Source organism: Mustela nigripes, chromosome 5 (assembly GCF_022355385.1).
Source record: "Mustela nigripes isolate SB6536 chromosome 5, MUSNIG.SB6536, whole genome shotgun sequence".
In the NCBI taxonomy this organism is placed as follows: domain Eukaryota; kingdom Metazoa; phylum Chordata; class Mammalia; order Carnivora; family Mustelidae; genus Mustela; species Mustela nigripes.
This window is the reverse complement of record NC_081561.1, coordinates 116,353,480-116,379,374: the sequence shown is the minus strand read 5'-3', so window position 1 is coordinate 116,379,374 and position 25,895 is coordinate 116,353,480. Positions and strand designations below refer to the sequence as shown.

General features: G+C 41.9%; 1 protein-coding gene across 6 annotated transcripts in view; it reads right to left on the bottom strand.

Moving 5' to 3' along the window:
• KLHL32 (kelch like family member 32) overlaps window positions 1–25,895 on the bottom strand; it is a 252,577-nt gene that overhangs the window by 119,100 nt on the left and 107,582 nt on the right. For all 6 annotated transcript variants that reach the window (XM_059401086.1, XM_059401087.1, XM_059401089.1 and 3 more), the window contains one exon: window positions 4,567–4,665. In XM_059401086.1, coding sequence (XP_059257069.1) covers window positions 4,567–4,665 — 99 coding nt within the window. The remainder of the gene's footprint in view (window positions 1–4,566; window positions 4,666–25,895) is intronic.

Here is a 25,895-nt window from a genome sequence, read left to right as displayed (position 1 = left end):
TTCCTTAACAGAGGGAAAATAAAAATCACTGTCCAAAACACGTGGTAATGAGAGGCCCTCGACACAGGCTGTTTCCCCACCCTGAGAAAGGTAATGAAGGCTCAGGGGACTATGGTTTGGCATGGAGTAAGACTAGGAACATGGAGACCCCTCAGGAGGATATGAGGAACTCTCTATAATCTATAGTCAGTAATGATGAGAGCCCCCAAAAGGGGTAAGGGCTTTAGCAATGAAGAAAAGGATCAGGTCTGAGGGGTATTTGGGATGTAGAATCAGCTCAGCCTGGCAACCAATTGGATATGGGGCTGAGGAAGGAGACTAAGGCAATGTCCAAATTTCTAGAAAACTAGCAGATTAACAGTATCATCACTAGAGAAAATGACAGGTTTTCTCATGTTAAGTTTGGACTCCACATGTGATATTTAGGTGGAGAGGTTCAGCAGCTCATTTAGAAAGTCTGGGAAAAATCAGTTTGTGAAAACAAACTGGATTCAAAAAGTCTGAAATGTTGGCCCACAGAACTCAGTAAATCAAGGGACACATGGCAGTACTACATCCGTAGCCCATCACCCCTGACGAGGGGCTGCAGAGTTTCCTGGATAAGACTGAACATAGCAAATGGCATGTAGAGAAACAGGTATACTCTGAAAACCAAAGTAATTTGAGCATTTTACCAGATCTGTTTTGAAGACAATAACTACTCTTTAACGAATTTAATAAATTGCACCTTTTTGATGAATTTTTTTTTTTTAAAGCACAATGTACAAGGAAGGAGAGCAGGAGGAGGAGAAGGGAAGGAGCAGTCACATTTTATTTGGACCTGGATCTCAGAGAACAGATAAAAGTCCAACAGGTCATGCATATTAAGAATACACTAATGAGGGCATCTGGGTGGCTCAGTCGTTAAGCGTCTGCCTTCAGCTCTGGTCATGATCCCAGGGTCCTGGGATTGAGCCCAGCATCAGGCTCCCTGCGCAGTGGGGAGCTTGCTGCTCCCTCTGTCCCTCCCCCTCCTTGTGCTCTCTCTCTCTCTAAAATAAATAAATATCTTTTAAAAAAGGAATACACTAACAGGCCAGGCCCCCAGGAGTGTCCTCTGGAACTGCATGGCCAAGCGGGTGAGGACGGATGCAAACCCAGGCTGTGGTTGGGAGGCTGTCACTGTAGCCACTACCCACCCGGAGCCCCCTCCCCCACCAACACACACCTTTTGCACTCCTAGGCTCCCCCTTTATTCCACAAACTGAGAACCTCTGTGTTCACAAGGGCCTGCCATCCAGGGGGCCTGGGGACTAAAAATGAATAAGGTGAAGTCTCCACAGCACAGGAGGCTAATACAATGGCTATCCTCACAGACAGAGGGGCAGTGCTCCTGAGGTTTGAGGGCCCTGCTCTCAGGAGCCTCCCCAAGGAAACGAAAGAAAAAAGCAGAGCATGCAGTGGCCTCGAGGTGTCCCTTCCTTTGCTGGGGGGCAGCGGTAGCATTTACACCTGTACAGAGGAGTTTCAGGCCAAGGTAACAGCTGATGGCCCAGAGACTCAGTGAGGGTCAACCCAGGGGTTCTACTCGGCTAGGAATGAGCACCAGACGACAACAGGAAGTATCAGAGCAGAGGTCTTTCACAACTCTGGGAGAAACCAAAGAAACTGTGGTAACTTGAGAGTAACAAACAAGACCAGACATCTTAGGAGGGGAGAACGGCTTCACAAACCCCTAGTGGGAAAAATGCAAGAATGGAAGAGATGCTAGCCTTGATTGACAGGGCACAACGTCTTTTCTTCTTCTTCTTTTTTTTTTTTTAAGGAGTTTATTTGTTTGAGAGATAGAATGAGAGAGAAAGAGCACACAAGCAGGGACAGAGGCAGAGGGAGAAGCAGGCTCCCCTGTTTCTCCTCTGCAGGGGAGCCTGACTTGGGGCTCAATCCCAGGGCCCTGGAATCATGATCTGAGCTGAAGGCAGATGCTTAACCGACTGAACTACCCAGGAGTCCGTAATTTTTTATTTGAGAGAGAGCAAGGGGAGGAGCAGAGGGAGAGGGACAAGCAGACTCTGTGCTGAGCATGGAGCCCAATGCAGGGCTCGATCCCATAACCCTGAGATCATGACCTGAGCTGAAATCAAGAGTCTGACACCCAACCGACTGAGCCGCACAGGCACCCTGATAAGGCACAACTTCTAAGTATATTTTGAGCACTAAAGATTTTTCATTTTAACAAAAAACATTTTTATATACCAAATAAAATGGTCCCATATGAAATTAAGAATTAGTTGAGCAATAATACCAAAACACTGTAAATAGGTTTAGTTGTAAAACTATGTCAAAATATAAAAGCAGACTGACCCAGCTTGGAAATTTTACAATCCTAAGAAAAAGAGGAATGGTATGTATTTTCAAAAGACTGACATAAAATTTCTACATACACACGGCTTTGATTCCAAGTCCAAGTTTTCTTCCACAATTTGGACAACTTGGAACATTGTGGATAAAAAGGAAAAATAAAGTTCCACGGAAGAACAAAATGAAAACATTGGAGAAAAGAAAGTGAAAATTTCAACCACTGATCAAGTAGGCTAATAATAAGCAAACTGTCCAAAAACATATCTGTATGCAGGCTACATTTTTTTCTTCGACAAAACAACAAACTAAAAATTAAGTTCTAAAGTGCACAAGTCACTAGATATCTCAACAAATTCATCTGCTGGGATATCTCAACAAATTCATCTGCACAAGTCACTAGATATCTCAACAAATTCAGCAAATTCATTTGCTGTGGACAGCAAACTGTCCACAAAACATATCTGTATGCAGGCTACATTTTTTTCTTCGACAAAACAACAAACTGTAAATATTAAGTTCTAAAGTGCACAAGTCACTAGATATCTCAACAAATTCATGAACTTCTGATGTTCATCTAGAATTCTTGTTTATACAAATTACAGGGGTAGGTAAACACACACACACACACACACACACACACACACACCACATCACACCTGTCTATACACACCATTTTAACACGCATCATGATAATGAGCCCTGTAACCCAACTTTTGGCAACATACACCATTGACTATTACCTGTCATGGAAAAAGTGAATCAGGTGATACTGAAGGCTCAAGTTGCAATATTTGATGGAAAAATGTCAAATAAAAATAATTTCAATTTCACAAGTCAAACACACATCTCCGAAGTCTTGCAACCTTTCTTTGTTATTCCCTTTTGCTACTCTCAGAAAGGGACTGACAACAGCTCTCCCATGCCATCCAACAATATTGAGGGGAAAAGAAAAGGAAATCAGATAATAATAGTTAAACATTCACTGTTAGATTAAATGCAAGGAGATGAGGATAAAGCTTTCATGTACTGTGTTTGAACTGCTCCTCAGGTGATCGTGGCTGACACCTGTCGCACCATCTCACAGGGAAGCTTTGGTTCCTACTTTCCGGGGTTGCAGAGAAGACGAAATAAGATGATACATGAGGAAGAGCTTGAGAAACGACCTCCTGAGTGACAGAAGTCAATAATATGCCTGCATTTGGAATTAGAGAAAATGACTAGGAAGAAAATAAAATAATGGGCAGGGAAACAAATTGGGTTTTTATATGTACTCATATGACATATGTACAAGGATAGTAAAATCAAATCGTATGGATTTGTCATTGTTAAAAATGTATTTTCCCTGTTGTTGTAATGCTGTAACAAGTGCAAGTAAAAACTCGTGCCAGTGGAGGAACTAAGAGGCCTCCAACACAGGGAGTCCGTACTTAACTCTGTAAAACAAAAGCCTCACATCCATACTGTCTGCCTAAGATGTCCCGTGTCTTCCTAATGAACCAAAAAGTTTTTATCCAGGAAAGAAAAAATGGTCTTCGGAATCAGAAAGGCCTATCACTCACCAGCTCTATCACCTCAGGCCAGCTGGGTACCTTTTAAATCTCTGATTTTTCACGTATAAAAATGTGCAAAGATGTTAGGAGGACTGACTGTGAAGCATCGGTGCCCACAGGATGGGCGTTTTCTCTCCGCCCCCTCCCAGAGCCCTTCCTGATCATCCCAGCAAACCGGGGGAAGAATACGTAGATCATTTACCCCTTTTCCAGCACTTATTGCCTGGAAAGTTCATATGGTACTTAATTATATACGACTTTGTGATATATTAGCTACTGCTGCTGAAATCGTCACTGACTATTCAATTTTTTGTGAATTTGGGGTTGTTCCTGCAGCCAGACAACATTGCTTCAAATGAAGCCCCTTCCCAGGGTCATCTCCCAGGGCCCCAGCAATACACCTGCAGCAGGATCGTTGAGTTACTCTGCTACCCAAGAGCAGTGAGGACCTGGGCTGGGCGGGGAGGTCTGAGGTCCTGAGACAGGCCAGGAGAGCGGCAGCCGCCCTCCTGGGGGCCTCTCAGCCTGTGTCCTGGAGAAACTCTACCACCACAAGCCTCGTGTCCCTTACTTCCATTTTACTTGTCTAGGCACAGGTCGGGGAGCAGCAGGTACAGCTGATGACTGCAGGGGAAGGGATAGGGAGGGCAGAGCAGCAGGACGCAAGCTCACATACCTGGATGAGATAGTGGGAACATAAATCGAGAAGCTCCAACAGTTGTAGGTGACTGCCAGCTGCTAGCACATCCTGGATCACACCCGGCTCCAACAAAATCTGTTTTGTTTTTTAATAAAAAGAAAACTATCAGTGACTTAAAAATCAATGCTTGCTTAATATGCAAATCCACATTTAAATTGCTGCTTAACATAAGAGATCTGAAATAATACTGTTCTTTATTACGGAAGTCAGTTCTTTTTTTTTTTTCTATTTGATCGAGCTGGGGCCCCCACTCAAACAGATGAGTTGTCACTTCCAGAACTCACTTCCTGTGTGTAAGGCTCTGCACTTAACCACTTACTTTTTGCAGGAGGACATGAACATTTGCAAAGAACATATAATATTGTTAAAATTCTGTGTGATGGATGTAATCTTAGAACATCCAGAAGAACCAAATTTTAGTTTTTCAAAGTATATTTCACAATTTTGGAGATCACAGAAACAGCATGGTTAGCAGATACTTTAGGAAAAGGGGGCTTATGTTCCCCCCCCTTTTCAATAGGAAACCAGAGGTGGCTACTACTCCATTTTACTTCTAAGTCCTACAATAGTGAACTTCAACCACAAACTTTCGTTTTCCTTTTTTCTCAATCTCAGATTCTCTAATCCTTTCGGTTTCATTTTTTTATTATGTTGCAGTAGTCACCACATTAGTTGCCGACGTAGGGTTCCAAGATTCATTGTTTGCATATAAACCCCAGTGCTCCATGAAATCCGTGCCCTCCCTAATACCCATCACAAGGCTCATCCAACCCCCCAACCCTTCCCCTCTAAAACACTCACTTTGTCTCCCAGAGTCCATAGTCTCTCATGGTCCGTCTCCCCCTCTGATTTCCACGCCCCCTTCATTTTTCTCTTCCTTCTCCTAATGTCCTCCATGCTATTCCTCATGTTCCACAAATAAGTGTCTTTCTCTGCTCAACTTATTTCACTTAGCATCATCTCCTCCAGTCCCATCCATGTTGATGCATAAATTGAAGTCCTTTCTATTTCAAATGGAAGATGCAGAAACAGCATTTTCAGACTACAAGTTGGTCACAGATAAGGAAGGCTTCCCAAAAACACTAGTCATACCAGTTCTGTATTTTTTTTTTTTTCTGGTGAAGTCCAACTTTGTGCCTACTGTTGCCAGCTCCTGAGCCGCTGAACAGGGCTGCAGAAAAACACAAGACTACGCTAACTGGATTCACACTACCTGCATGACTGCCAGGCAGAGGGAAGCCTTCTGTGCTGTTCTGCCATTCCAGCCCAGCCTCAAGCCCAGTGGTTCCCAAGGTCTCATCTCAGGACCAGCAGCAGGAGCATCACCTGGGAATCTGTCACAGTTGCAAATTCTTGGACGTCTCCCCAGACCTACATGAATCAGAAACTTTCATAGTGAGACCCAGCACCAAATGTTATCAGGAGGCCCCTTATCATTGTGGAGCACAGGGAAGCCTGAGAAACACTGGTGTGGTCAATTCACTCTACCTCTTCCCTCATACTCCTTCCTCCTCACTCTTACTCTAATCCTATGATCTTCCAAAGCCTCCCACCACCAAATCTACCAAGTCACCTCTCCATATTTGTATCAGTACATTTGAATTTACCAAATACTCCATTTGTGGAAGAGATCTCAACCCCTTCTGCCAGCCATTGTCCCCTCTCTTCCCAGGGGGTTATCTGTTCTCTTTCTTCTCCTGAAAATTCCCATCAGCATAAAAATGTGCTTTGACAGCTCCTATCTCCTGTCTCTCTTGAGACTCTCTATCAACCACCAAACCTGCCCCTATTCCAGTCTTAACCAGCTCAGCAAACAGCAACTGCTGGTTATTGAGGCTACGACCGACCCCAGTCAATTCCTGACTCCCCCTGTCTCCTCCTACCTCACATTCGATCTTCAGCCACTCCTATTGGCTCTATCTTCAGAATAATTCCAGAATCCAATCACCACTAAGTACTATGGCCAGGACTATCACTCCTGTCTAATCTAGTCTTCCTAGACTTACTAGAATGGCTGCCTAACTAGTCAAACGCCTTTCTTCTTCTTCTTTTTTTTAATTTATTTACTTTTTATTTATTTTCAGCATAACAGTATTCATTATTTTTGCACCACACCCAGTGCTCCATGTAATCCGTGTCCTCTCTAATACCCACCACCTGGTTCCCCCAATCTCCCACTCCCTGTCCCTTCAAAACCCATAGGTTGTTTTTCAGAGTCCATAGTGTCTCCTGGTTCACCCCCCCTTCCAATTTCCCTCAACTCCCTTCTCCTTCTCATCTCCTTTCTCCTTTGTCCCTTCAGAGTGTTTTTAATAGTACCAAACAAATTGATCCTTTAAAGGCATCAATGAAATTGTTACTCCCTTTGTAAGGGCCCATTTAGCCAGAGCGATCCATCCAGTTAAACAATGACTTTGAATGACTTTGTTGTTTATACAGTAAAACTTTAAACTGTCCCTGTCCCCCTCTCCCCCCAGGGGACTTACTTAAAAAACAAGTCCAGGACACTGGTCCCAGGTAACAAAGCCCAAATACAAGGGTGGGTCAAGCCCGGTGGAGGTATCCAATGGGTGGGGGCCCGCATACAGTCTCCCTAGCTACCAAGGAGTATGGGCCCCACCCTTTGGGCGCCTTTTGGGTACCAATTCTGACCAAGGTGATAGGCTAGTTCAAATATCTACTATAGGGGAAATTGTAATTCAATTGATTCAATTGGTCACTTATGTGTGAACTAGCATGACTGTGCAGCTTTCTTTGTGTGTTACAATCTCATTAATGGGCCACCTGTGCGTGGCCAGGCCCAACCACATGGCCTTTGCCCTTAAAAGCTAGTCTGTAAGGCGGAGAGAGGTCACCTCTTTGCAAGAGACAGCCCTGGCCGGTCAGGTCGATTCTCGATGCTTGGTGAGAAATACAGCTTTGCTTGACCTTCGCTTTGTAACAGTCTCGCTCCTTTGATTACGGACCCGACCTCTCCAGCAAATTTTTATCTCATTGGAAAGGAATCCAATCTTCTCTATAACATAAAAGTTTCTGTGAATATCCTGAGTACCTTCGTGTCTACACCTAGCTGCTATTTTCTCGGCTTGTCTTCCGAGAAGGCTTGTCTTGGTCAGTCTTCCTCAAGATATCAGCATGGCTCGCTCATTCCTGTGCTCAGCTCAGACCTCTGCTCAGATATCCCCTTATCCTCGATAAAACAGTACCTTGCTGCCCATCACCCTAGTTCCCTATCTCCTTACTTTGCATTATTCTTCCTAGTATTTACCACCTTTCGACATCGTACATATTTATCTATATGACTATTTCCTGTTTCTCCACCCACAGGATAGAAGATCCAAGAGGGCAGGGGCTTGGTCTATTCTATACCCCCAGCACTGAGAATAATGCCCAACAGAGCTTTTACTCCATATTGGGTGGAATGATTTTAATAAATTATTGGTGAATTAATTTATCTCTAGATAGATTTTTTTTAAAATTCAGAATTACTTTCATTGATTAGTACAACATAAGAGGAAAGGGCTTATAAATTTTATTTATTTATTTATTTATTTGACAGACGGAGATCACAAGTAGGCATAGAGGCAGGCAGAGATGGGTGCGGGGAGGCAGGCTCCCTGCTGAGCAGAGAGCCCGATGTGGGGCTCGATCCCAGGACCCTGGGATCATGACCTGAGCTGAAGGCAGAGGCTTTAACCCACTGAGCCACCTAGGCGCCCCTATATTCTTTTCTAAAAAAGATTTTTATTTATCTATTTATTTGTCAGAGAGAGAGAGAACACACAAGCAGGGGGAGCAGCAGGCAGAGGGAGAAGCAGACTCCCCACTGAGCAGGGAGCCCGGTGCGGGCCTCTATCTCAGTATTCTGGGATCATGACCTGAGACGAAGGGAGACACTTAACCAACTGAGCCACCCAGGCATTCTTATATAAATTATACTCTGAACTACTAACAAAGTTAAAAAGTTACACACGTGTGGCAAAAATACCAACACTCATTTGCAAAAATTTTTATAGCTCCTTCCCCATCTAGTCAGAAGGAGAAATCCTGAATTTCTCCCGCACCTCAAGGAGAGAGGCTTTGACTGACGTTCAGGAAATTGTTGCAGCTCCCATCACAGAAGCAAGGATGTAGCATATTCTCCCAGATGAGGCCTGGCCTAAGGCACTGAATGGGAATAGATGGATTAGAAAGGTTAGTCTGAGCCTTTAAATCCCGTCAGCGGCGCTGATTTCGCACAACTGGCATTGACGATAACCTCCAGGGCTCGGTAATGCCCAGCACAAAGACAGATGTCACAGACAGACAAACACTCCAAGCACGGGCCACATGTCCGGCGGGCTCGCTCCGGGAAGCCCTCACAGGAGATGCTCGGACCGGGATTGTTTCTGCCTTTGTTTCTAGTTTCTCTGTCAGTTTTTCTGGAAGATACTTTAGCACAAGAAATCCCAAGTGCATTGAAAGGACACAGTTTGGAAAGAAAAAAGAGAGAGAGAGAGAGACAGAGAGAAATAAAACAACAACAAAAAAACAAACCGTACTAGGAAACCTGTGGGTCTCACTTACAGAAACAAAACAAGTGTTGGCAAAGCTCCACTTGCACTGGAGTCTTTCAAATTCAGCTTTTTTGCCTTCCGTGACTGGTTGTTCTAATATATTCTTCCAGAGAATTTGTGTTTGAGAGGAAATACAAGTAAAGATTTGATCTCTGGTGCACCTGGGTGGCTCAGTGGGTTAAGCCTCTGCCTTTGGTTCCGGTCATGATCTCAGGGTACTGGGATCGAGGCCCGCATGGGGCTCTCTGCTCAGCAGGGAGCCTGCTTCCCCCTCTCTCTCTGCCTCTCTGCCTGCTTGTGATCTCTGTTTGTCAAATAAATAAATAAATAAATAAATAAATGATTTGGTCTCCTCATGATTTCCAGTACCATGAATGTGCCTGTCGCCTGCCTGGAATAACTGGCCGAAAATAGCCTTCTGCAGAAGGAAGTGAGCGCAAACTCACCGGTTTGCAGAGGACAACTAAGGCGACCAAGTTTCAGTGCTGTAAAGCACACACTGGTTACATTGAGGCCTTGGAGAATCGTGTACCCATCAGCATTTAGTCTGGTACTCAAAGCAGGACAGACAGGAGGAAGGGTCACTGAGAACCACCGACAGGAAGGGCGGCATTCCCTGAGAGCTCAGAGCAGTAAGTGGCCAAGTAGGAGCCAATTCTAGTGGCTGGACAACAGTCTCATCAAACTGGACGACTGTAGCTCAGACAGAGGTATCAACAGGGCACAATGCAAATGTCCCCTGAGTAACAAAGGGGATCAAGAAATGTAGGCTGCATAAAGCCAAGCAGTTCAGAATGCATGGGCACAGTGTTATAAACCTTGAAACCTGCCAGACTGGATTGGGTATTTCTTCTTTCCCTTGGTGATACTCGCCTGCTTGGGTGGAAGCAAAGCGGGGGCTTCTTGAGATTGGACAGAGAAATTTTGATGCAATTTGGGGGTCGGGGGCAGGGTATGAGTGTCTCTTGTTCACAGGGTGGATGGAATATTTTCTCCCTGTCATCCACTCACACCCGACCTCTGGAGGGCAGAATACAGGACGCTGAACTGGAAAGCGGCGAGCCAGACCATACTGAGAAAATGTGCATGAATCATTATAACCGTGCACGGCCATGTGTCAACAAAATGGCTTCAAACAAGTATGGGACTTACTTTTCTCACAAAATGGATTAGGCGGCTTGCAGTGCCAACAAACAATCTCATTCTGGAACCCCTCCAGCAGCGCGGGGCAAGCTAAATCATGTGAACTAAGGTCCGCACCCAACTCCTACCCCAAATGTGGAGACGCAGCCTTCCCTTGGATCAGCCGGGGATAAGAACTCAGCAGTGGCCACGGTCAGGGTGGCACTGCGTGGTCTGACAAATTGTAATAGTCGTAACAGCCATAGCTGCTGCAGAGGGGGTGGTCTCTAAAGGTACCAGTGGGAGTTCTTACATCAGAATTCGGTCATGAGGTCGGTCCAATGGCCCCCCTGGAAGGCGGCGCTCTTGAATACACAGTCCAAATGTGTCCTCTGGCCACTAATTTAGGCAGTGTTGGTAGCAGAGAGCTAAATCGGCACAATCTTTAATGAAAATCCTCCAAACTGGAATGAGATCGGGGCTCCTGATCCCAGCAATACCTGTGGGCAGGACATGCGGCCAGAAAACTCCTGAAAGAGGAGAGTGGAGGCTGAGGTGAGATTGTGCGCAGGGCATGATGAGATGCGTGATGCCCCCTCAGCCCAGCTCACCTGGCCGGGCGCTGGGAGGGTGGAGGAGGCCTGACACAGCACACAGTCCCCATGGGTCCCGGGGTTTCCTTCCTCATTCCTCCTTCTACATCCCCAACCGCCCACCCTCTTAATTCTGTCTTCTTGTTCTTTTCCTTCTGTTTATTCTCTCTTCCACTTATACCTTGCTTCTTGGATTAGCCACTGATAGGGACTGCTTTTAATAGCCATGGCAATTATCAGTGTGACCCTGTTTTTTTTTTCTTTTCTTCTTCTTTTTTTTTTTTTTTTTTTTTTTTGGTTAGAGAGAGAGAGAAAGGAAGGGAAGAGGGAGAGAGAAAATCTGAAGCAGGGTCCACACCCAGCATTGAGCCTGATGTGGGGCTCAATCCCACAACCTAGAGATCATGACCCCAGCTGAAATCGAGAATTGGCTGCCTAACGGACTGAGCCCCCCAGGCGCTCCCCAGGGTGACCTTTTTTCCTGCCTTATGAACGGATGTGTTGGCATCTTCAGGCAGTTTTGTATCGTAGTTCTTCAAAGCTTGCTTCTTCATTTCTTCCTTAAGAGACTTTTAAGTCACTTACTTCTAGCCTGAAGGAGCTGAGCCAGTCCATTAAGGTCTCTACCAAACATATAACGAGGCACATAGCCACACAAGCACTTTGGCTAGCACTGCTAACACTGCAAATTAGATGGCCCTAATACTATTGATAAGAACAAGTGACCATATTTTTCTCATTTTCATGCTTGTTTCTTTGGGATTTTTTTCTGTATAGTATAGTGAAATGGCAAATTATTACATCCTTGATGTCTAAATCATCAAGTAAATTGAATAAAACAACGCAAATAACTTTCAAATGATCAAATACTTCAGACACATAAGTAAAACCATTTGCATAAAACTTTTCAAAAGACTTCTTATAGACAGAATATGAATCATAAGATCTAGCTATGAGAAACTGCCGTTAATTTAGATTTTGCTTCAAAGCCGTTAGACTAGGATTTTCTTATCCACCAGGTGGCGCCTATGTTTAAAGCAAAATTATTTTCTAAATTACTCCTGTATTTGTACCTCTATCACTGACAACTTAAAAGTTATTTTTGAGAACGAACAAAATAATTGAAGTAAGGATAATAAAACATATGAATTCTACTCTCTAAATGTCTCTATTATTTAGGGAAATGTTCATAATTTTTTTTTTAAGTGCTTCATCTGAGCAATACTGTTCAGAATTCAGCAGCTCTCCATAAACCATGTCCCAATTTATGGCTATATCTCAAACTTTTTGTCCTTGTATTCAGGAACTATCATGATATACCCACAACCTACTTTAAAATTTTTTTTTTTTACTTATTTGAGAGAGAGAGAAATATCATGAGCAGGGGGAAAGGGCAGAGGGAGAAGCAGACTCCACTCCGAGCAGGGAGCCCAATGTGGGACTTGATCCCAGGACTCTGGGATCATGACCCAAGCTGAAGGTAGATGCTTAACTGTCTGAGCTACCCAAGCATCCACACAGCCTACTTTCTAAAACTTATTTTCAATTGTGCAACCTATGGTCCCTTTACTAAGACCAATAGCCCACTGCTCTCCACACTGAAGCAGTACCTTTTTCCTTCACCATGCCCTCCTGACTTCTTCATTCTCCCTATCTTAACATCCAAGTCATACAAGACTTAACTCTAAGCTCATTACCTATACAAAGCTTTGCAAGACCCTCCCTCACCTCAGCCTCCAGCTGGGATTAATCTCCTGCTCTCCCAACTAGAACAGATACATAGTGAATGAAGTCCATGGGACCTAGGTCACATGCCTGATTTCTAATTCTGGAGCTGAGACTTGCTGGCAGAATGAGATCAGGAAAACCACTCGATTCTATATGCCTCGGTGTCCTCATCAATACAATAAAAATCGTATTTATGTCAAAAGATGGTCTTAAGGACTGAGGAAATGCATATGTATCATTACAACTGTGCACGGCCATGTGTCAACAAAATGGCTTTAAGCAAGTATGGGACTTACTTTTTGCACAAAACGGATTAGGCGGCACGGAGTGGCAACAAACCAGATGTCTTGCATTTTCCTGTTTGGCCAATCTTAGCCCACGGTTTCATGGTCACAAAATAGCTACTATACCTCCAGGCATTGCATCTGTACTCAAAGCATACAGAAAAAAGAGGGGAAAAAACCAAACGCCATGGGCCAGCTGAGTCTGTCACTACTTCCCAGGAAACGATGGATTCCTGACAATCTCTGCCACTCGCATTTACATTTCACTTGCCCGGACTGGGTCATGCGGCTACAGTAGCTGGAAAAGAACCCGGGGAATTGAATTTTTACGGTTATATGCACTATCGTCCCAAATCAAATTGGAATTTTCTATACAGAAAAAACAAGGGAAAAGATAATGTGTAGGCAACCAGCGGGCAGGTCCTGACTTTTAGCACAGAATCTATTTATGTTAAATCAGTGATAAATGCCAACAATTATCTGGGTATTTTTCATGCAACTAAGTGTTTCTGCCCTGAGTGGGTTACATGTGTGTCCCTTAGTTTTACCTAGGACACTTTGGTCCATCCTCTTTCATGTTCATTGCTGGCAAACATGCTACAAGAGCACGCTAGATTTACTTACTAAAGAAAGTCACAGGCTTGAAAAAAACAGCTCCTGAGGAAAACGGGAAAAGATGTCAAAAGCCTCTGTGGAGGAGCCTGGTCATGTACTAATATTATCGGGGGTTATCTAATTGAAGGAGTTAAGTAAAAGGACACAAGAGTTATTTCAATAGCAGTTGTAATGATATGTTTATATAAAGGTAACCTTTGGGTTGGGTGAGGTATAGAATGAATCTGGGATTTGACTACTGATTCTTTAAGTTACAAATTTTGTCAGGTGGCTTTCTTCCAGACATACTAATACACTTACACACTAACTTTATCTTTAGAAAATAAAAATACTGGGGCACCTGGGTGGCTCAGTGGGTTAAAGACTCTGCCTTAGGCTCAGGCCATGATCCCAGGCTCCTGGGATGGAGCCCCACATGGGGCTCTCTGCTCAGCATGGAGCTTGCTTCCCTTCCTCTCTCTCTGCCTACCTGTGATCTCTGTCTGTCAAATAAGTAAATAAAATCTTAAAAAAAAAATACTAACTTATCTTTAAATTATTTTGAATTTTCAAAATATTTATAAAGAATGTTATAAAGCACAGAGGTAAAATAATAACAGCAATAATAAAAACATCCTAGTAAAAAAAAAAACATGGAAATCACTTGGAGATTCTATTATTTTTCTTTACACATTTACACATCCTCATTTGGTTCACTTGAAATTTCTCAGGTTCCAGACGGGTTGCAGGAACATAACCTTCTCTAAGATGCCGAGAAGAAATCTAAGAATAGGTAAGCGCACTGACACTGCATTCCCAGGGAAATGACATGCTGGCCTCACTGCAAAATTTTCACGTATGGCCATTAATGCCATTTTGAGGATGTTCCTGTCTATCGATGCTGCTAGTGAAACTGGTTCTTCTTTCCCATTCTAGGACATGCAGCAGAATGATGGATGACATACTCCAGCTAGGTGCTCGAGTAGAGACAGAGGGAAAAAAAAATCAAGTGGAATCATTAAGCTGTGGTATAATTAATGCTGAGAGTGGTAGGCATAGAGGGCTGTTGGAATACTTGGCTAGAGACGATTCATTTCATTGAACCTGTAAAATAATTCTTCATATGAAAAAACTTGGCCCTTTTATACTGTATGAACAAGAACAAACCCCTTTCCCCCTTTTTGTGGTCCCTTCTCCATCAGCTTGATCCTGGCACTTCAAAGCTCTGAGATCAATAGTTCTGTCAGATAGTCATTTCCAACATAGTTTTCTTCATTATGTTTAAATTAACAAAATGTATTATTTAACAAAATGTAAAGCTAAATTATACATAGTTACATTATCTAGAAAAATATAGCCTAATTATTTAAAAAAGCAGAACAAATTTTTGGTAGTTTCTAAGAGAAAGAAGCAGACCCAGCAATTAAATATAATGAAACATGAAAGTCATTACAGGTTATAAGAAAAGTCAAATTAATTATTAAGACTTACTTTTATAACCAGTGCTCTTTCAAGTGTGATGAACACGGGAGGTTTCATCCCACAGAGCTTTATTAGTGAAGCTGGGCTTCCACATACAGAGCTAGTTTCTTAAAATGCTAATATGGTCAAACAAGAAAGAAACATTACTTAAAAATACTGATGTCCAATTGGACAGCCACATGCATAAAAATGAAATTGGACTATTTCCTTACACCACATACAAAAATAGACTCAAAATGGATCAAGGACCTCAATGTGAGAAAGGAATCCATCAAAATCCTTGAGGAGAACATAGGCAGCAACCACTTTGACCTCAACCACAGCAACTTCTTCCTAAGAACATTGCCAAAGGCAACAGAAGCAAGGGCAAAAATGAACTATTGGGATTTCATCAAGGAAATCCCAGCAAAGGAAACAGTTAACAAAACCAAAAGACAACTGACAGAATGGGAGAAGATATTTGCAAACAACATATCAGATAAAGAGCTAGTATCCAAAATCTATAAAGAGCTTAGCAAACTCAACACCCAAAGAAAAAATAATCCAATCAAGAAATGGGCAGTGGACATGAACAGACATTTCTGCAAAGAAGACATCCAGATGGCCAACAGACACATGAAAAAATGCTCCTCATCACTCAGCATCGGGGAAATACAAATCAAAACCACAATGAGATAGCCTTCACACCATTCAGAATGGTTAAAATTAACAAGTCAAGAAATGACAGATGCTGGCGAGGATGTGGAGAGAGGGGAACCCTCCTACACTGTTGGTGGGAATGCAAGCTGGTGCAACCACTTTGGAAAACAGTGTGGAGGTTCCTCAAAAAACTGAAAATAGAGCTACCCTATGACCCAGTAGATTGCACTACTGGAGATATATATATATATATATATATATATATATATATATATACACACACATACATATACTGGTACCCTATACCCAGTAGATATATACTGGGTATATACCCTATACCAGAATATATATATATACTGGTATATACTGGTATATACTGGTACCCTATACCCAGTAGATTGCACTACTGGGTATATATCCTAAAGATACAAATGTGGCGCTCCGAAGGGGCACATGCACATGCACCCAAATGTTTATAGCAGCAATGTCCACAATAGCCAAACTATGGAAAGAACCTAGATGTCCATCAACAGATGAATGGATAAAGAAGCTGTGGTATATATACACAACGGAATACTATGCAGCCATCAAAAGAAATGAAATCTTGCCATTTGCGATGATGTGGATGGAACTAGAGGGTATTATGCTTAGCGAAATAAGTCAATCAGAGAAAGACAAGATCATATGATCTCCCTGATATGAGGAAGTGAAGATGCAATGGGGGGGTTTGGAGGGTAGGAAAAGAAAAAACGAAAGAAGATGGGATTGAGAGGGAGACAAACCATAAAAGACTCAATCTCAAAAAACAGACTGAGGGTTGCCGGGGGGAGGGGGGATGGGAGAGGGTGGTGGAGATATGGACATTGGGGAGGGTGTGTGTTATGATGAGTGCTGTGAAATGTGTAAACCTGGTGATTCATAGACCTATACCCCTGGGGATAAAAATATGCTATATGGTTATTTTAAAAAATTAATTAATTAATTTTTAAAAATACTGATGTCCAAAAAGGTTAGGCCTCTGGAAGAATGAATAGGGCTGATTCCATTGTTTCTTTATAGTTGGCTACCCCCTTGTCACTGCTAGGTGCTCAAGCAGAAATGAAAACAAAGAACCAGAGGAAATGATTATAGTGTAGAGTGATTCATGCTAAGACATTGGTGGACACAGAAGGCCAGAGGAGCACTTGACTGGAAACGCCTAATTTCATGGAAGGAAGCTGTGAAATATTTTTTCCCCTGAAAAAATCATTAATATCCAATTTCATTTGGGAAATCCCTTGTATTTGCTTTATAAAGAATGGAGGCATAATATGGCTCTAGGGTCCATTGTAGGAACATGGGCAAGTCATTGACATGTTTGTTTTTACCACTGTCACATACAAAACAGGAGACGACCTCTACCTACTTGCATAAAGTCTCTATAAGGATATAATGAGATAACCCAGATATAATTCTTAAACACCTGGCACATTAGAGTTTAAAAAAAAAAAAAAAAAGCAGCTGCTTTTTTATTACTGTTGTCGTCAATCCCATAAACAATTGAATCTACTTCACATATAACAATACCCTATTTCCAGTGTTTACACACTTCCTACTATGTACCAACTATCTTGTGGGGTAACTTCATAGGTTTTCTTTCCTTTTTACACCCTTCCCCACTCCTCACTCCTGCAAGGTAAATACTATCCCTACAAGGCAAATGAAGAAACTGAGGGCAGAGAAATATACGCATTCAATTAGCAAACCTTTCCTAAGTGTCTACAGTATTCCAGGCACCTTTCCGTGGACTGCAGTATGACAAGACAAGTTCCCTCATTGCATGGTGCTCAGATTCTAGGTTTGAGCCAACCAGGTAGACTTGCAGCGCAACTGACTAACCAGAGGAAAACAAAGGAAGATAAAGGTTTGGAGGAAGGGTCCAGAGTTCCATTTGGGGATATATGTTAAGTTGATGATGCCTATTAGTCATCTGAATGGAGATATCAATTAGACAGAAAGGTGTCAGTCTAGTTGGCAAACTATAAGCTCCACACCAGATCTTCCTAGCACATAGTTGTATATGACCTATGAGCTAAAAACAGTTTAAGAAAAATAATTTTACTTGCATTTTTTAAAATGTAATTTTATTTTTTTCTAATAAACTTGATTAGATGTTGTGTTAGGAGGCAGGCAGACAACATTAATCTCACTGATCTCCATCAGAGTTCTTGGGTGACCAGATGCATTGTCAATGAGAAGTCATATTTTGAAAGGAATCTTTTTTTCTGATTGTTACATCTCAACGGTGGGCTTAAAGTATTCGGGAAATTGTGTTGTAAACAGGTGTGCTGTCATCTTGGCTTTCTTACTCCAGTTACAGAGCACAGGAAGAGTAGACTCAGCATCTTTCTTAGGAGCCCTGGCACTTTCACATGGTCAGTGAACACTGGCTTCAACATAAGGTCACCAGCTGTGTTAGCCCCTAACACGAAAGCCAACCTGTCCTTTGAAGCTTTAAAGCCAGGCATTGACCTCTCCTCTCTCGCTATGGAAGTCCTAGATGGCACCTTCTTCCATAAGACTGTTCTGTCTACATTGAAAATCTGTTGTTTGGAGTTTCCACCGTCATGAATTATCTTAGTTAGATCTTCTGGAGAACTTGCTGCAGCTTCTACATCAGCACTTGCTGCTTCGATTTGCACTTTGATGTTATGAAAAAAGTTTCTTTCCTTAGACCTCTTGAACCAACTTCTGCTAGCTTTGAACTTTTATTCTGGAGCTTCTTCATGTCTCTTGGCCTTCAGAGAATTGAAGAGAGTTAAGGCCTCACTCTGGATTAGGCTTTGGCTTAAGGGAATGTGGTAGCTGGTCTGATCATCTCTCAGACTGCTGAAATCTTCTCCATAGCAGCAGTTTGTTCGTTTTTCTTCCTTATCATTCACATATAGTTCACTGGAATAGCACTTTTAATTTCCTTCAAGAGGAAATTCACAACCTGGCTAATCGTTCTATGCAAGAGGCCTAGCTTTTGGCCCGTCAGGCCTTGCTTACAATTAATTACAATTAATTACAATTAATTCTTCCTCTCACCTGAATACTTAGAGACCAATGCAGGGAGATTAACTGGCTTAATTTCAATAGAAGGAGGCCCAAAGAGAAGGAGAGAGACAGAAGAATGATCAGTCAGTGGAACAGTCAGGACACATAGAACATTTATCAATTGTTTGTGGTATTATATGGGTTTGGTTCATGACACCACAAAACAAATAAAATTGCAATAACAAAGATCACGGATCGCAGATCACCCTAACCAATACAATAATCATGACAAAGTTTGGAATGTTGCAAGAATTATCAAAATGTGACACAGAGACACAAAGTAAGCAAACACTATTTGGACAATGGCAGCAAGAGACTTGCCGGACACAGACCTCCCACAAACCTTAAACTGGTAAAAAACAAAAAAATAAACCAAAACCAAAACAAACAAACAAGCAAAAAAAAAACCATGAAGTATCTGCAGGGCCCCCTGGGCGGCTCAGTCATTCAAGCATCCAACTCTTGATTTCAGCTGAGGTCATGATCTTAGGGTCATGATCTCAGGGTCATGGGATTAGGCCCCACATCTGGCTTTGCAATCAGCACAGAGTCTGCTTGAGGATCTCTCTGTCCTTCTAACCCTTCCCCCACTCACATACACATACGTGTTCTCTATTTCTCTCTCAAACAGATAAATAAATAAAATCTAAAAACAAAACAAAACCAGTATCTGCCAAGTGCAACAAAGCAAAACACAATATAATGAAGTATGCCTATGATACACTATATGATGTGAAAAAGATATGAAATTCAAATTTCAGTCATTCCATTTACTGGAACTTAGCTCATTTATTTACATATTTGTCCCTGGCTATTTTCATTCTACAACAGTAGGGCTGAGCAGTTGCAACATTGCTTTATGTGGCCTGCAAAGGCTAATTCTTTACTACCTGACCCTACACCGAGAAAGTTTTCCAGTCCCTGATCTGGAGTGTAAACAGGGGCTGGGAGTCAATAGCATAATATTGTTCAAAATAACATGGCTCTAGATGACCTCACAAAGGAAGCTAGTTAGATAAAACAGGAAGATCCTGACACATGAAGATCTAATTCAGAGCCTATAGAGGAGGAAGAGCAAGCAAAGTCATCTAGAAAGGAATGATGGGAAAAGGACCTGAGGGGCATAAAGTAAGAGCCCACAGAGTGCAGAAGCCCAGAGAGAAGAGACTCCCATGGAGACTCCCAGCCAGGTTGACTGTACTGAATGAAGCTGAGAAGTCATGGTGACATTATTTAATTGACTTGGCAATATCTGGGACTCTCAAAAACCATTTCAGTAGAGTGTTGGAAGTCTTGGGACTTAAAGAGTGGAAAAGTGAGTGAAAATGAGTAAATGTAAGTTCATGCAACTTCTTTCATAGTTCTGCCATGAAGACAAGTAAGTAAACAAGTGGTAACTGAAGGGGTATAAAAGAACAGGAAAAGGATTTTGAAACATGAACAATACAGCAAGTTTATATGCTGCTGGGAATGTTCCAGTGGAGAAGGATAAAGTCATGACAGAAAAAAAGTGGGATTTGAGGAGTGAAGCCCGAGAGGATCAGAGAGCATATGAGGCAAAGCTTACGTGGAGGGTTTAACTTTTGACAGGATACCTTTTCCATCATAAACAAGAGAAATACACAGAACAAGTGCGTAGGGGATTGGGGGTTTGATGGTGGAAAGATACAAATCTTCTTGTCTGCATCTATCATCACAATGGAAGGTGAGTTCTCCTTGTGCGATGTGTACTGAAGGTAGGGTCATAGGGGTAAGGGGTAGGGTTCGAGAAGAGAGAAGAAATGAGAAAATTACCAGAAAGAGGAAGAAAAGAAATTTACTTGGAAACCAGCTAGCACTGCCTGGCAAAAATGAGTGTCCATCTGAGATCTGGAATCATGGATTGGAAGTGGAAATGGTAACTTTTCCCAGAAACCACCACAGAGTTGATACTTACAGTGGAATGCAATGGATAATTCTCTAAAAATTGCCACAGGCTGGAATCAGGCTTGGTTCCCTCTAAGGTCAGTGACTTTGTCTTTGAGCTGTGTCAAATTGTTCCTACCCTGACAGATCCATGCATGGCTATCATAGATTTTTCAGGACCTAGTTCTCTTCAATTACCATATATCAAATTGGTATTTTTTTTCTCCTTGCAAAGTAGAATGCAAATTAACCTGTTATTTTTTGGGTAGTACTCTACGAAGTACTACACCTCAATTATTCATTCTATCAGAACTAGTACAACTTTTGGAGCATGGCACATCCTTAGATACTTCACTATTCTCCATACACAAATAATTCAGACCCCTAATAATCCGTTTCCAATAAATGTAGTGGTGTGTTGATCTGGCACTGCCAACCACTACTCAGTCCACTCTGAGAAAGCATTCACTGTGTATTTCTTTGACTTCAGCGCATCCCTAACATCTAGTAAGGTTATTTTACTTTATTTTATTTTATTTTTAAATTTGACAGAGAGAGAGAGAGACAGCGAAAGCAGGAACACAGCAGGGGGAGTGAGAGAGAGAGAGAAGCAGGCTCCATCCCAGGACTCTGGGATCATGACCTGAGCCAAAGGCAGATGCTTAATGACTGAGCCACCCCAGCACCCCAACATCTAGTAAGTTTTTAACAAGAAGAACTCATTAAGTTTTTGATGAGTTAGTGACTCTCAATTTGAAAAATAAACTGTAAGTGTTTGGTTTTTTTTTTATGAAGAATACAAATGGGGGCGCCTGGGTGGCTCAGTGGATTAAGCCGCTGCCTTCGGCTCAGGTCATGGTCTCGGGGTCCTGGGATCGAGTCCCGCATCGGGCTCTCTGCTCAGCGGGGAGCCTGCTTCCCTCTCTCTCTCTCTCTCTGCCTGCCTCTCCGTCTACTTGTGATTTCTCTCTGTCAAATAAATAAATAAAATCTTTAAAAAAAAAAAAAAAGAATACAAATGAAATAAAATGCTCACAAATTAACTGAGGGCATTCGATGTATTTAAATCAGACCTTCATCTGAATGTCTGCATCATTATTCTAGTCAAATGGAATATCGACTTGTAATAGAAATCTTCTCAAAACTTTGGTTTGGCCTAGTTTTTTTAATCTTGAAATCAACCACAAAAACCATATATTTTTGCTACCAGGTTTTTTTTTATTTTAAACCTTACACTGGAATGGTAAAACTCCCTTATACTACTACTTTCTACTAATACTAAATGTTTCCAGCAGAGGGCTCAAGAATTCTATTTTAAGGAAAAAACTTTAAAAAGCTCGTGGTCCAACAGCAGCTATTATAAAACTCCTTCAGAAGGCAATACTCACAAAAAAAACAAACAAAAAAATTTCTCCTCCTGATCAAGTAATTTCAGGTCTATCAATTTATTTGAAATAACACAAACGTAGGGCACCCGGATGGCTCGGTCTATCAAGCATTGGACTCATGATCTCAGGGTTGTGAGATCAAGCCCTGAGTCAGGGTCAGGCTCCAGGTAGGGTATGAAGCCTATTTAGGATTCTTTCTCTCTCCTCTACCCCTTCTACCCCTGCTCTCGAGATTGCTCTCTTTCTCTCTCAAAATAAATAAATAATAAACAAATAAAATAAAACAATCCAAATGAAAGAAAAAATTAGATTACAATAAGACAGTGTTTATGGATAAATGTACCTTTATCTAACTCTAGGAAAGAAACTGAGTTTATAATACTGTGGATAAATGTACTTTTATCTAATTCCAAAGAAGAAATTAAGTAAATTATAGTCACAAAAATTTATATAAAACTACTTAGGCATATGAGTAAAGGCCAGGGTGGGGGGCGGGGGTGGACAGAAAGACAGCATACGATTCGTGAGTAAATTCAAATGTGGGTGAACAGAATTTGGTTGACTATTGTTTTTCACTTTAAGTCTTAGTTTTGTTTGTGTAAACGTTTGGGTGATTTTTTTTTTAATTTTCAAAGATGAAAAATGATATGCCTTATTTTTAGTGCTGAAAACAAGGATGGAACAAAATTTAGAAAGCTAGCAGAATGGTTTATTTATGGAACAGCTTGGGAATTTGGAGACACTTCATTTTCGAAGTCAGAACTGATCGGGTATAGCACCACTTTATTCATGCCTACAAATAACATTAAAGTACCTCTGGGATTTCAAAGACGTGTTCAGAGGTCCCAAATCTCTTTATTTACCCTATTTATTTACTTACATGATATCTCATTTTGAGATGGATCTGAGGCACCAATACAAGCATTTCTCTAAAAATTAGGAACATAAATAACTCAAGCTAAGAGAAAATAAGAAACAAAAAATATTATGAAGTCAGGAGAGGAAGTATATGTATCTATGTATATATACACATACATATATGTTTTTATATCTTTATAACAATTTTTAAAAATTTATTTATTTGAGAGGAAATATGAGCAGGGCAGGAAGGAGCAGAAGGAAAGGGAGAAGCAGGCTCCCCACTGAACAGGGCTGAGCAGGAAGCCCAACACAGGGCTCGATCCCAGGACTCTGGCTGGGATCATGACTTGAGCCAAAGGCAACATTCAATGTTGCCTGTTATATTAAGGCCTGATAGATGAGGTTGAGAATCACGAAGCCTGATAGACTGTGTATCTTCTGGGAATCCATTATGTATATAATTTCTCCCAAATGAACTTTTAGTGAGAGTTGTCTCAGAAAACAGGTTGCGGCTGGAGTGCAATTATTCTCTTTTGCTGAATCAGGGGAAGGCTTATGTACTTTAAAAAGCCATCAATAGGCTAACAACTTCTTATGAAATTTAATAAGCTAATCAAGTTTCTCCATTAAATAAACTGTTAACCTCCCTCCCCTCAGAGGTGATTGGATTGAGCACCCAAGGAAGGGTCAGGATTTCCTTAGGGAATAATTCAGAGAGAAGCCAAACTCACAAATTCTAATAATCAAGAAAGAGCACTGCTTAGAAATCCTGCTTTGATTTCTGCTTAGAAATATGACAAAACAAAAATTACTGTTTATCCACCACTGCAAAGGAAAACAATTCTGATGGGTACCATAAAATAGAAAATATTTGGCCTTGATACTTTCTGCTAAAACATTCAAAAGAAACAAGTGCCCAGAAGTACAAAATCTAGCCTGGATTAACCAAGTGGGTTGACCTACTATTTTAAGTTGCTGTATATTAGCCAATTCTACTTTGGAGGACATAAGCTAGAAAAGGACCGATTGTTTATTGCCCCACTTGTGACAACAGAACCACTATCAAAAGCATACAGAAAATAGTTTTCTTCCTATTCCCTATATTGGCAATGGGTGGGGGCAGGAAGTAGAGAGAGTTGGAAGGAGAGGAGAGGAAAGAGAGGGAACACATCCAGCTCATTTGAATGGAGTTTTATAAATAAATAAAGATAAGCTTAAAACACAGAGGGACCACATTCATTCTTGTCAACTCACGCTATCTCAGGTATCCAGAGACCCTCCTCAGGTTACCAGTACGCATGCTCTGTACACAATGAGCTCAAGCACACAATGGGTTCCTCAGCACAGGATCAACGTTGAGAAAGATCACAAGTGCTATCAGCATGTTTAAACATGTGTTGTTTTCCTAAGTGACTTTCACAATATCTCAAAGGAAAATACCTCTGCCTAAAATGTGACTATCACCCAAGTAGAATGCTAGACTAATGTAACTGAGGTCTGGCAACATTTTCAATGTTTGCCTGCTAACAGCTTTCAGGCCCCAGGCTTGCCTCCTTCCTGCTTTCCCCACACCTGGGAAAAAGTAAGAGAAAGATTGAGTGTTCTCTCCCTTGGTGCTGGTAGGAATTTCGCCTGAGTGAAGGATCTTCCAGCTCCCTCCCCTAACGACAATAAAAGTCAAAGCCAGTCACCCCCTACTTGCCCTCTGAAGTCATTTTTGGACCCAGTTGGGAGTCAGCCTGCTCTCCCCAGAAAGCCTCATTGTATGAGTGATAAACCTTTTGCATCCTCTTGGTCTGCACGTGGTATTACCAGTCTCAACATCTGAACCAAATTTTGCATAAGGAAGGGAGCCATTCTGTTTTTGGAGAATGCCTAGAAGACAACTCAGAAACCCCAAACTTTCAAATTATTAGAGAAAAGTCAGGAAACTTAAAACAAGACAAAAAATAAGCAAAAAACCTCAAAGTAATCAGTTTTGTTACCAAATGAAAGCAGATCTCAGAAGTGTGGCCAGTTACATTTCTTCACAGAGATATTTTAGACGTTGCTATGCTGAGCAAATGGCTTTATAATTCCTGCAGTACAAACGAACACCTGAGTACATTCTGACCAGACAGCACACATAAATTTAATCTAGGACAGGCTGGCATGAAGTAGACACTGTTAATTAGAACTGGTCCTGCTCTACAGGGGGGAGGTGCTCCCATGTGCTTTCCCTCTGTCTGAATCGACTGTTCCCCTTGAGGAACAGACAGACTTCAGGCCCTGTAAGTCCTTGGGTTCTTACGTCCTCAGCTGAGAAAAGTAGGCTCTGGGAGTCAGTCAAGACCCCCAGAAGAGACTTTGAAAATCTCACTTCTCCTTTTCTCACAATAAATGATTAGGTTTCAACCCGTCCTTCCCACTTTTGGCCACCAAAACATGACAACATTTATCGCTTTACTTGACATCTTGGGAAGTCATAAAAATTCCATTTGGCCTATGGTTCTTGTCTATCAAGTCAGCTGACACTTTTGTGAAACCATGAGTGGGAACATGGAACATCTTTACCCCAAAAAAGTAAGTGGATACATCTGCTTGTGTGTTTGTGTGTTTGACCCACTGATAACAGAGAAAATCTCTCCAAGAGCAAATAATGCAGAGTTTTTAAAGATCCACACAAGCAAAAAGTCATGGATGAAATTCAAGCTTCCTTCATTCTAGTCTCTCAGACCTTCCAGTATAGACTCTGGCACGGCTCTCACAAGAATTAAGGTGAAGAGAAAATGATCACTTTTGCCTAATTCAAAATATTCTTCCTGAGAATGTGGATTTTAGACTGTGCCCTCTAGAATCTTGGGCACAGTGCAGGTATCTTCGAGGCCTTTTGCTTGCCAGGCTTCTGTCGGCTCTGCCGGATGCAGAAAGGATTCTACGGCTAAAATATTTAGGAATTCAGGAATAGCCTGAATGATGCTCCCCAGAAACATATTTAAGAAGAATTTCTCCCGGGCGCCTGGGTGGCTCAGTGGGTTAAGCCGCTGCCTTCGGCTCAGGTCATGATCTCAGAGTCCTGGGATCGAGTCCCGCATC